At 54.1% G+C, this 11,756-nt stretch overlaps 2 protein-coding genes across 3 annotated transcripts in view; both read left to right on the top strand.

Moving 5' to 3' along the window:
- The window catches only part of Mrpl2 (mitochondrial ribosomal protein L2), a 3,935-nt gene extending 2,706 nt beyond the window's left edge, over positions 1-1,229 (top strand). The window contains exons 6-7 of the mRNA XM_005359742.2: positions 268-341; positions 980-1,229. Coding sequence (XP_005359799.1) covers positions 268-341; positions 980-1,192 — 287 coding nt within the window. The 3' untranslated portion in view covers positions 1,193-1,229. The remainder of the gene's footprint in view (positions 1-267; positions 342-979) is intronic.
- Positions 1,230-1,457: 228 nt separating this feature from the next.
- The window catches only part of Cul7 (cullin 7), a 14,074-nt gene continuing 3,775 nt past the window's right edge, over positions 1,458-11,756 (top strand). Inside the window, exons 1-19 of one of the 2 annotated variants that reach the window (XM_005359739.2) lie at positions 1,458-1,824; positions 2,539-3,219; positions 3,545-3,696; positions 3,808-4,305; positions 4,837-4,975; positions 5,062-5,258; positions 5,485-5,743; positions 6,554-6,791; positions 6,885-6,990; positions 7,996-8,223; positions 8,434-8,524; positions 8,617-8,788; positions 8,894-8,999; positions 9,298-9,393; positions 9,630-9,805; positions 10,087-10,220; positions 10,466-10,648; positions 10,865-10,971; positions 11,061-11,243. In XM_005359739.2, the coding sequence (XP_005359796.1) occupies positions 2,547-3,219; positions 3,545-3,696; positions 3,808-4,305; positions 4,837-4,975; positions 5,062-5,258; positions 5,485-5,743; positions 6,554-6,791; positions 6,885-6,990; positions 7,996-8,223; positions 8,434-8,524; positions 8,617-8,788; positions 8,894-8,999; positions 9,298-9,393; positions 9,630-9,805; positions 10,087-10,220; positions 10,466-10,648; positions 10,865-10,971; positions 11,061-11,243 (3,738 nt within the window). In that variant the 5' untranslated portion in view covers positions 1,458-1,824; positions 2,539-2,546. The remainder of the gene's footprint in view (positions 1,825-2,538; positions 3,220-3,544; positions 3,697-3,807; positions 4,306-4,836; positions 4,976-5,061; positions 5,259-5,484; positions 5,744-6,553; positions 6,792-6,884; positions 6,991-7,995; positions 8,224-8,433; positions 8,525-8,616; positions 8,789-8,893; positions 9,000-9,297; positions 9,394-9,629; positions 9,806-10,086; positions 10,221-10,465; positions 10,649-10,864; positions 10,972-11,060; positions 11,244-11,756) is intronic. The other variant, XM_005359741.2, reaches the window with a different exon arrangement.

Here is an 11,756-nt window from a genome sequence, read left to right as displayed (position 1 = left end):
TAGCTTTGAAGACTGTCCTAAACTCAGTCTGTGGACCCACACTGGCCTGGAATTCACAAGAGATTCGCCTGCCTGCCTCTCCAGTGCTGAGATTAAAAGCACGTGCCACCGCTGCCCTGCTGTGCTTTGTTTTAACCTAAATCCTAGCGTGTGGTCCTCTGTGTGTCCTGCGCTCCTGCTCCTGAAGGGCAAAGGGCAGCCTGTGGCCTAGATCCCCATGGGAACCTCCCTCCCATGTGGAGGTAAAGCTGCTTCCTCCTTCCCTAGGGACGTGTGGTGTGCTGCTTCGGAAGGTGAATGGAACAGCCATTATCCAGCTGCCCTCTAAGAGGCAAATGCAGGTAACTGCGGGCACAAGTGGGAGGGGTCAGCAAAGAAGGAATTTTTGGAATGTGCCTCACCAGCTCCCACGTGTCTGAGATGCCAGGAACTGCCTCCAGCTGTGTCTGTGCAGTTTGGCACCTGACTAAGCATGCCTTGTCAGGTTGGCACCTTAGTGCAGTAAGTCAAAATGCCAGTTCCCAGCTGGGCATGGTGGTACATGCCTGTAATCCCAGCATTCCAGACTGAGTCAAAAGAATCAAGCCGCCTGGCCTGCATGAGACCTTTTCAGGAAACCAGGAAAAGATAGATGTGGGTTGAACAGTCAGGTTGGAACTGGCTTATAATCTCATCGATTTTATTGAGTTCCGGGCCAGCCTGGACTACATATCAAGTGCCAGAACAGCCAGAGCTAGATACCAAGACCCTGACTCCAAAAGAAAACCTCAGAAACAAACAAAAAAGGATGGAGTCCTTTTCTTTTGCTACTCAGTCCACCCTGTTAGAGCCCCGCTTGTATTCTCTGTTGTGTTTTCTCTGTCTTCTCCCATCCCTCACTGAGTGTTAAGAAGACACCAAGCAGAGTTGTACTCCCATCAGTGCTATGCCCGCCTCTTGTCCTGCACCACGGTGCATTCTCATCTGCTTCTCTCGTCAGGTGCTGGAGACATGCATTGCAACTGTAGGCCGAGTTTCCAACGTTAATCATAACCATCGGATCATCGGCAAGGCAGGACGGAATCGCTGGCTGGGCAAGAGGCCTAACAGTGGGCTATGGCAACGCAAGGGAGGCTGGGCTGGCCGAAAAATTCGGCCACTGCCCCCAATGAAGAGCTACGTGAAGCTGCCCTCTGTCGCTGCCCAAAGCTGACACCCCTGGACTCTAATAAAATGCCCCTTGTTTTTAATCTGTTACTTCCTTTTCACTTTTTGAGGGCGGGTCCAGACTGGAGGAGTAAACTAGGACAGCGGAAAGAAAAAGGAGAAGACAGCGTGGGGAGGGGTAGAAATGACCTCGCAAGGTCCTTTCCAGTTCTGGCTTTGGGAAATAGTAAAGTACTTCCGGCAGCAGGAAGGAGGACCAAAAGGAAGAGGAAAGGGCGGTGCGGGGTTGGAGGGCTGCGGCGTCGAGGTGGCACCCGCAGCTCCGCCCGCCGCCGGTCCCCCGGCCCCCGACCCCCGGCCCCCGGCTCCGAGCTTTCCTCTAAGTCTGGCGGAAACGCGCTCTGGCGGAGTACAGGCAGCGGAACGTCTGCGCGCCCTAGCCGGGACCAGACTCCGCCCTGTAAGCAGTGAGCCTGCGCTGCCGCGAAGTCCCCGCAGGCCCCGCCCTCTGCCCGCCTGCCTCCTGCAGAGGCACGCCCCCTCCTCTGCGCCTAGACCCCTTCAGGGGGCCCAGGCGGGGCCCAAACCTTCGCCAGCACTGCAGCCGCCATCGTGTGCCGTGCGTCCCTAGCTCTGCAAAGGACAGGCCTCGCTCCAGGATCCCGGCGGATTTCTGAGGTGGCCAGAGCCCCACCGCGGCCCCTGCCCCTATTCTTGGCTTCCGATCGCTCGCCTGCGGAGCCTTTCTCCACCATGCTTTAGGACTCTCCTGTATTGGGCCTAACCCCCACCCCCACCCCATCCTATCCCGCCGCGACCTCTCCAGATCTTACCCACCAAGCCCCGTGCCCCTTACCCATCGGACCCCAGGTGCACCTTTCCCCTGACCTCGCGTCTTTCCCCAGCCCCTTTCTGCAGTTTCTGTGTTCATGGATGTCTCCATTCCTACCCCTTCTCCCAGTCCATCATGCTTTGTTGATGGCTACTTCACCGTCAGTGCTCTCGCCTTTGGGACCTACAACACAGTGCTTAAATTTAGAGATTGCATTCCACTCTGACTCAATCCTGTGCCTTCACACACCCCTTTCTCTAGGCTACCTTTATCTGTCCCAGGATCTTGGGCTTTTTTGTAAATCCAACATCGCCCTATGCCATTGCCCCTCCGGGCATTCCTCCGAACCAACCCACTCGAGGCAGAGATTTGTTCCTGAAGAACAATCTCCGCAGTGTTCTGCCCAGTCCTGGTCTCACCCAGCCTGAAGCAGGCCCAGCGTTACCCCACCCATGCTAACAGCTGTTGCTTCATTTGCTCCTCAACTCCTGGAAGCCCTTAGCTTTCTGACCTCCGATCTCACTCAGGCTTGCCTTTTCTCTCTTCCTTGTGTGTCTCAGGTGCCAGGATGGTGGGGGAACTCCGCTACAGGGAATTCAGGGTGCCCCTGGGACCTGGCTTGCATGCATATCCGGATGAATTGATCCGCCAGCGGGTAGGCCATGATGGGCACCCCGAGTACCAGATCCGCTGGCTCGTCCTCAGGCGCGGAGATGATGGGGACGGGGACTCTAGCCAAGTGGACTGCAAGGCTGAGCACATCTTGCTATGGATGTCTGACGATGAGATCTATGCCAACTGCCACAAGATGCTGGGCGAGGATGGCCAAGTCATCGGACCTTCCCAGGAGTCTGTAGAGGCTGGGACCCTCGACAAATCTGTGCTGGGGGAGATGGAGACAGACGTGAAATCCTTGATTCAGAGGGCCCTTCGTCAGCTGCAGGAGTGTGTGGACACTGCTCCTCCTGCCCCTCTCCTTCACACTGTCCACGTACTCAGTGCTTATGCCAGCATCGAGCCCCTCACTGGAGTCTTCAAAGACCCCAGAGTCCTGGACTTGCTCATGCACATGTTGAGAAGTCCGGATTATCAGATCCGCTGGAGTGCAGGCCGGATGATACAAGCCCTGTCCTCCCACGACGCTGGTGAGGGGCAGTTTGGGGAGGAAGGGAGAACAGGAGAGGGTCTGGGTCGGCTCAGGGATTCACAGCACACTGTGACAGGAGCTTCTGACCTCATCAGTACGTAAATGGTTCTGTTGCCCTTCACTTTAAGATGGAAGTAAAAAAGTCGGGGGAGGAGTTGGGGGGATGTTTGGGGGGAAGACTGACTAAGCAAGAATGTACTCACTAGCTTTATATGCAAAAGAAAAACTTAGACTGTTGCAGTGTGTGTGTGTGTGTGTGTGAGAGAGAGAGAGAGAGAGAGAGGAGTGATAGTAAACTTTGGCTCTAAAAGCAAATCAACAAAATATGTCATTCCCGATGAGCGCTGGCAAAGGATTATTATTAAGTAGAAAACTAGCGAGCTTAGGGCGCTGTTTCTGATCGGAGGTGTGGGTTCCAGGGACGCGGACCCAGATCCTTCTGTCATTGAGCCAACAAGAGGCCATTGAAAAACACCTGGATTTTGACAGCCGCTGTGCGCTCCTGGCACTCTTTGCACAGGCTACTCTCGCCGAACACCCCATGTCTTTTGAGGGCGTTCAGTTACCGCAGGTATCTTGTGAGGGTATGGGGTAGTGGGAGCAGCGCACTTGTCACAGAGGATGCTGTGGAAGGAGGGACAACAGATGGAGACATGGGTGAGGCTCAAAGTGTACCCTACAGGTCCCAGGACGGTTGCTCTTCTCCCTTGTGAAACGCTACTTGCATGTCACCTTCCTCCTGGACCAGCTGATTGGCACTGCCGGGGAGAAAGGAGCCAAGAACAACTCTGTTCCCAAGGAGTCGAATGCAGGAAGGGGTCGGCTGGAACTGGAATTCAGTATGGCCATGGGCACTCTGATCTCTGAACTGGTGCAGGCCATGCGCTGGGACTGGGCCTCCAGAAGATCAGGGAGGTTGGCACGGTCCCCCTCTTCCATTTTCCAGCCTCAGCCCACAGATGCCAGCTCAGAGTTTTCCCGCCCCCACACCCAGCTTATCAGGAGGTCAAGGCGGTTTCGCCCCCGCACTGAGTTCGCCAGTGGCAATACCTATGCCTTGTATGTGCGGGACATGCTGCAGCCTGGGATGCGGGTACGGATGCTGGATAATTACGAAGAGATCACCGCCGGGGATGAGGGCGAGTTCCGACAGAGCAACAGCGGTGTGCCCCCTGTGCAGGTGAGGCTTCCCCGTAGTGGGACGAAAGGTTTACTCTGGGTAGGGCATAGCTTCTGTTCAGGGGGCTCTTATAAGCTAGCTCAGTTAAAATCTGAAGGGCAAAGGGGTCAACAGTTGAAAGGGAGAGCTACTTGGAGAGCTTGGGATATGTGGGTATAGGAGGTTCAAACCCAGGAAGAAGCTGATAGGTCAGAATCAGGAAGATAAGCCATTTGGGGCTAGATGGAGGCATAGAGTCATGTTGTATCAGAGAGAGGAACCAGGCATGGAAGCACAGGTTTGTAATCCCAGTACTGGGAAAGTAGAGGCAGGAGGATCAGGAGTTTAAGGCCAGCCTTGGCTACTTAGCAATGTTGAGGCCAGTCTGGACTACATGAGGCCCAGTCTGAAAGATATATAAAATTAGAATAGATGGAGAATGGGCGCAGAAGAATTGAGGCTGTCTATATTCCATATACCAGTGTTTGGCTGTTGCGAGGTGCTTACGCTATGGACTGTGGTTCCCCTTCCCTCTTTCCCCCCACTCTCCAGGTGTTGTGGGAGTCAACTGGCCGTACCTATTGGGTACACTGGCACATGCTCGAGATCCTGGGCTTTGAGGAAGACATTGAGGTTGTGGTTGAGACTGCTGAGTACCAGGGGGCAGTGGTCAGTGGCGCACTGGGTGTAGGTGAGCTCTGGGAGGGGTCAGTTCTGAGCAGAGAAGCAGCGTTCTAGGTGGGTGGTCAGTGACATGGCCATGCCCCGTTTTTACAGCTCCGCCCTCCAGGCGCTGGAAGCCCATCACTGAGCTCTTTGCTCTGCCTTATGTGGTACCTGAGGAGGAAGACACGGAAGAGAGTGAGCACCTGACCCAGGCTGAGTGGTGGGAGCTCCTCTTTTTCATCAAGAAGTTAAGTGCAGCAGACCGTCAGCAAGTTGTGCAGCTCCTGCAGGACAACGTGGATGGGGAGGTAGGCACTCCTCAGCAGTGTCCCAGCAGGTCTGGAAAAGCTTGGGTGGGGAAGCCGAGGTCAGATAGCATCAGGAAGGCACAGGGGAGGAGTCCGGAGCAAGTGTTGGCGGGAGCCAGTGCTGAGATTCAGAGTGGCGGAAGTGTGTGTAGAGATCCCCATTCCTACAGTGTGCCTCTCAGCATCTGTCCCTTCAGCGGCCTGCAGGGTGACTTTCTCCCCGTAGCATATTCTGCACGATGAGATCCTACCTGAGCTGACCGTACCCATTGAGCTGGCCCAGGACCTTCTGCTCTCTCTGCCTCAGCAACTTGATGACAGTGCCCTGAGGGACCTGTTCAACTGCTACATCTACAGGAAGTATGGCCCTGAAGCCTTGGCAGGGCAGCTAGGTTACCCATATCTGCTAGATGCCCAGCAAGATGTATTCCTGTTCAAAGCGGAGGCCCGGCCTCAGGGATCTCAAGGTGCGGCTAGTGCAGAAGGTGGGTGCCTTCAGGAAGGTGTTCTCGCAAGGGTGTCTCTGCCAACTGTTGTGCCATCGTGTGTGAAAGACATATCCTACCCAGAATCCCATGCGTGCGAGTGTGTGTGTATATACAAAAGGACAACTACAGATGTTACTACTCAGCTACCATTTATCTTTCTATTTATTTTAATTTTATTCTAGCCAGAGGTTGGTGGCACGTGCCTTTAGAGGCAGAGGCAAGCAGGTCTCTGAGTTTGAGGCCAGTCTGTTCTACAGAGTGAGTTCCAGAACAGCCAGGGCTACACAGAAACCCTCTCTCAAAAAATACCAAGCAAACAAAAAAACAAAACAAACCTTAATATACACTGCGTCTGTGTACGGTGTGCACGCAGTGATCACCACTGCCAGAAGACAGCATCGGATCTCCTGGGGTTCAACAGATGGTTGTGAGCTGCCACGTGGGTGCTGGGAATTGAACCTGGATCCTCTGGAAGAACAGCCACATTGATCTATATCTCTCCAGCGCCAACCCCCCCCCCCTTTTTTCCCTGGTTCTTGCCAAATAGGATAACTGGTCAGCAAAGCCCAGGTGGCACCCACCTCCATCTATTACGTCCTGAAATTACAAGCATGAGTTGCCATGTTTTTTCTATAAGATTTTATTCATGGTTATATGTATATGTGGGGGTATACATGTGTGCGCAGGTATCCTAGGAGTCAAATGAGGGTGTCAATTACTTGGAGCTGGAGTTACAGGTGGTCACGAGCTGTCTGACACGGGTACTGGGAACTGGTCAATTCTTACCACACACCCCTGTTCCTGTAGCCAAAGAACCCCTGTCTCAGAGTGCCAGCCCTGCCCTGCAGCATCTGGTGGAGGGCTTGGGCCCATCCGGGAAGCTCCTTGTGAATCTGGAGAGAGCCCTGAGCTCTGAGACTCCCCAGGAAGACGAGGTCAAACCATGCCTGCTGCAGCTTCAGCGGCAGCCGCAGCCTTTCCTAACACTAATGCAGAGCCTGGACACTCCGGCCACCAACAAGGCCTTGCACCTGGCTGTGCTGAGGTGAGGGGCTGAGCAGGGCGGGTTTGGGAACAGGAGTGCCTCAGGCCGGGCCAACTCCGTATCTCTGTGCTTTCCCACTCCTGTCGCCCTCAGAATCCTGAAGAAGCTAGTGAAGTTCCCTGAGGCGCTGCTGCTACCCTGGCATGAGGCCATGGATGCCTGCATGGCCTGCCTTCGGTCCCCCAATACTGACCGAGAGGTAAGCCTGTCCCACTCTGAAGAGGTCTGGAGGGGGAGACAGCAGTGATGCCGATGTCTCGGGCGAGGCCTGGGGGCACAGCAGAGCCTTTGTGCTCTTGGGTTAAGTTTTGCTTTTAAAATGAAATTTTATCTTTTTAAATAGGAAATACATTCACAAAGCTCACAAATCAAAATCAAACAAGGTATTCATTGAGAATGCTGACTGTCTACCTAATTTCTGTTCCCTCAGTGTCCCCCACCACACTCCTGCTGGTAACACACCTGTATTAATCTGTACGCCCGTCCTGTGCTTCCTTGTGCAAACAGAAACAAGAGCTCCAGCGGCTCCTTTAAGAGGAAGGGGAGGGGGCTGGAGAGATTGCTCATAGGTTGAGAGCACTTGTTGCTTTTGTGGAGGACCCAGGTTCAGTTCCCAGCACCAACATGGCAGTTCACAACCATCTGTAACTCCAGTTCCACGGGACCAGACACTCACGGAGTAATATATACATACACTCAGGCAAACCGTCACACACATAAATAAACTTTTAAAAGAGGAAGGGGAGTGAAGGAGGCAGAATTTTCTACAGGAAGTTCTGGGTATAGAAGACTTCAGCAGGTCAGAGGTCGGGGTGTTAGTGAGTGCCCCAAGTTTTCCAAGCCACAATTACTGCGGGTCCACAAATTCAGGCCTTCTCTGTTTCCTTCCGGCCCCCTAAAGCATCCGGGCTGGGGCCTAGTTCTTGGGAGCCACACCTAAATCAAAAGAACCTAGGGTTCTCTGGACCTGTTCCCTACATACTCACTGGGCCAGAATGGGGAGGGGAGGGGGCAAGCAGGATCCTCCCCTGGGTTTGTAACTTGATTCTCTAACTCCACCTGACTTTTGTGCCTCTCCTGTCTTGTCACTTTCTGCCACACTCGGCCTTGCTCAGAGTGGCACAGAGTGGGCGTGTACCACCGCAGCTGTCCACGTAGCCCATACTCCCCTCTTCATCCTCTGCTCCCTCACACCCCCTCCCAGGTACTCCAAGAACTCATCTTTTTTCTGCACCGCCTGACCTCGGCGAGCCGAGACTATGCGGTGATACTAAACCAGCTGGGAGCCAGAGACGCCATCTCCAAGGCCCTGGAGAAGCACCTGGGGAAACTGGAGTTGGCGCAGGAGCTGCGGGACATGGTGTTCAAGTGTGAGAAGCATGCCCACCTCTACCGGAAACTCACCACCAACATCCTGGGTGGCTGTATCCAGGTCAGGAGACAGGGCAGGGTGAGGTTGTGGTTCTGAGCTGCAGAAGAACGTGGATCCTGAGCAGTGGCAGGGGGAGGGGAGGGAATAGAAAGAGGCTTGAGCAAGCCTGGGGACTTCCGTTCCCTTACTGTTTCACCCTTCCTCCACCTGCCTTTGCGTGAGTCTCGTGTCCCTCCACGCACCCACCTTTCTCTGCTGTTCCGGCTCCAGATGGTCCTGGGCCAGATTGAAGACCACAGACGAACCCACCGACCCATCCAAATCCCTTTCTTTGACGTGTTCCTCAGATATCTGTGCCAGGGTTAGTGTCTGTCTCTGAACTGTTTAACGTCAGCCATGTTCCCCTCTATACCGACCTGACTGAGACCTTCACCCCTTCCCACTTCTTCCTAGGCTCCAGTGAGGAAAGAAAGAAAGACAAGTGCTGGGAGAAAATGGAGGTGTCCTCCAACCCTCACCGGGCCAACAAGCTGATAGACCGCAACCCCAAGACCTACTGGGAGTCCAGCGGCAGTGCCGGCTCCCACTCCATCACCTTGCACATGCGCCAAGGTGTCCTCATCAGGTAGTGAGCGAGCTCCCACGCAAAACCCTCCTGCCCGAGCCACTTGGGCCTGAGTGCAGACATGACAGGATCCAGTTCCCATCAGTTCTTCTTCCCCCCTCCCAGGCAGCTGACTCTCCTGGTGGCTGGTGAGGACTCCAGCTACATGCCAGCCTTGGTGGTGGTGTGCGGGGGTGACAGCATCAACTCCGTTAACACGGAACTCAATGCGGTAGGGATCCTTCTGCCATTGGCCCACCCTTTGCAGGATCTCTCCTCCTGCCCCATTCTAAACTCCTAACTCCTCCCACCCATCACACGCCCCGTGCAAACTAGAGTCTGGCATCCTTGAGCCTGTGCGATGGCATTAGCCATGGAGAAGGTGGGAGTAGCATTAAGCCTCTTTGTCAGGAGCCCATGTCCCCGGGTGCAGAAGGGACTGATCTGGCAAGAGGGTAGAGCTGATGTGGTTGTTCTTAGCAGTTTCATCTACACACATGGAGGTGACAGCCCTCTCTGCCACTCACCAGGTGAACGTGATGCCCTATGCCAGCCGGGTAATCCTTCTGGAGAACTTGACACGGTTCTGGCCCATCATCCAGATCCGCATAAAGCGCTGTCAGCAGGTGGGACTGGGGTGTAGGGAGTGGCTCCTGGGTACAGGTCTCTGAGCCCCAGCATACAAGGATAAAACCCAGGTCTCTATCGCCAAACTACCTCACACCAGCCCTGAACCTTGATTCCGCTATAGATCTTGAATCTGGGTCTGGGGTAGTTCAAGGGGTGAAGCTTGAAGTGTAACCCACCCAGCCTATCTCAAGGAGGGTGTGGGGCCAGCAAAAACAGGTCTCGTGTGCAACAGGGCGGCATTGACACACGCATCCGGGGACTGGAGGTCCTGGGCCCCAAGCCCACCTTCTGGCCAGTATTTCGGGAGCAGCTGTGCCGGCACACCCGCCTCTTCTACATGGTTCGGGCACAAGCATGGAGCCAGGACATAGCAGAGGATCGCCGGAGCCTCCTGCACCTGAGTTCTAGGTACGCAAGAGCTTGCGTGTGTTTGTGTGGAAGGTCAGGTTCGGGAAATGAATTGTAGGTGGGGTTCTTAGGATGTCATGAGATAGATCTAGTCTAGGGCTTGGGATGGTCAAAGCCTTCTGAGGTGTGGGGCTGATGGGAGAGGGACTTCTGAGGGCTGGAGTGGCATCCTCTGGCAGGGCAGGGCTCTTCTGGAATACTGAGTTGGGAGCTGGGCTGGCTGCTAGGATGCACACTGAGTAAGGTAAGCCAAAAGACCTGCACCTCCTTCTTCTCCCCAGACTAAATGGGGCTCTGCGCCAGGAGCAGAACTTTGCTGATCGCTTCCTCCCTGATGACGAGGCCGCCCAAGCACTGGGCAAGACCTGCTGGGAGGCCCTGGTCAGCCCGCTGGTGCAGAACATCACCTCTCCCGGTAACCACCCCACAGTACCAACCACCACAGGGCAAACCCTGCTCATCTGCTCCTCCTTACCAGAGAAACACCTGGCTTCGGCTCTGCCCTTAGGCTGTTGTCACCTTTGTCCCCTTTTTTTCCAGCCAGGACTGCTCCTATTCCCGTGTCTGTCTGTCTGGTTGTTCTTTGTCCCTTGTTCAGCTCAACATCTCCTCTTTCCCAGAGTCAAGCCATCCTTTGCTTTGTTTTTCCTCAACCTCCAGACGAGGACAGCACCAGCTCTCTGGGGTGGCTGCTGGATCAGTACCTGGAGTGCCGGGACGCAGCCCACAACCCCCAGAGCCGCGCGGCGGCTTTCTCCTCCCGGGTTCGCCGTCTCACCCACTTGCTGGTTCACGTGGAGCCTTGTGAGGCAGCAGCTCCAGTGGTGGCCATCCCTCAGCCCAGTGAGTGCTCGGATTCCAGCAGGAGCCTCCACCTAGCTCATGAGCCCCGAGATTGTCCCCCCTCATGCCTACAAGCTCAGTCTGCCCATCTTCCATTTGCCACCCCATCCAGGAAGGTCACTTTGAGGGACAGCCTGTTGGAAAAGGCCTCAGGACTTGTCCTCAGGGAGCTGAGGGTCTGTCAACCCTGACTCTGCCATTTCTCTGTCTCCGTAGAGGGCAGAAATAGAAGCCATGACTGGAGCTCCTTGGCCACGCGGGGCCTTCCGAGCAGCATCATGAGAAACCTGACCCGCTGCTGGCGGGCTGTGGTGGAGGAACAGGTGGGCCGCAACAAGTGTGGCGTTGGGGGCGGGGCGCTCTCACAGCTCCATTTTGGCTGCCCCTTCATGTTCCTGCCCCTTCCTTTCAGGTGAACAACTTTCTGACCTCATCTTGGAGGGACGATGACTTTGTGCCACGCTATTGCGAGCTTTTTTATAAGCTGCAGAAGTCGAGCTCTGAACTGTTTGGGCCACGAGCGGCCTTCTTGCTAGCGATGCAGAATGGCTGTGCTGATGCCTTGCTGAGGCTCCCATTCCTCAGAGCTGCCCATGTAAGCTCCTCCCTTACCTCACCCGTTTCTCTTCCTCTCAGCTTTCTCCTGCCTCCCCAGAGTGGACCACCTCAGTCTCGATGCTGTGATCAGCAGTAGTTGTATATGGCTATATATTGAAAACTAGGAAAAAATCATTACATGTACCATGTTAAAAGGTAGGTAGGTAGGTAGGTAGGTAGGTAGGTAGGTAGATAGATAGATAGATAGATAGATAGATAGATAGATAGATAGATAGATAGGAGATAGATGGATGGATAGATTGATGGATGGATAGATGGATAGATAGATAGATAGATAGATAGATAGATAGATAGATAGATAGATAGATGATGGATGGATAGATGGATGATAGATAGATAGGAAGATAGGAAGATAAATGATAGATAGGAAGATAGATAGGAAGATAAATGATAGATAGGAAGATAGATGATAGATAGATAGATAGATAGATAGATAGATAGATAGATAGATGATAGATAGATAGATAGATAGATAGATAGATAGATAGAT

This window comes from Microtus ochrogaster, linkage group LG2, assembly GCF_000317375.1.
Source record: "Microtus ochrogaster isolate Prairie Vole_2 linkage group LG2, MicOch1.0, whole genome shotgun sequence".
NCBI lineage: Eukaryota > Metazoa > Chordata > Mammalia > Rodentia > Cricetidae > Microtus > Microtus ochrogaster.
This window is presented reverse-complemented; position numbering and strand designations above follow the sequence as displayed.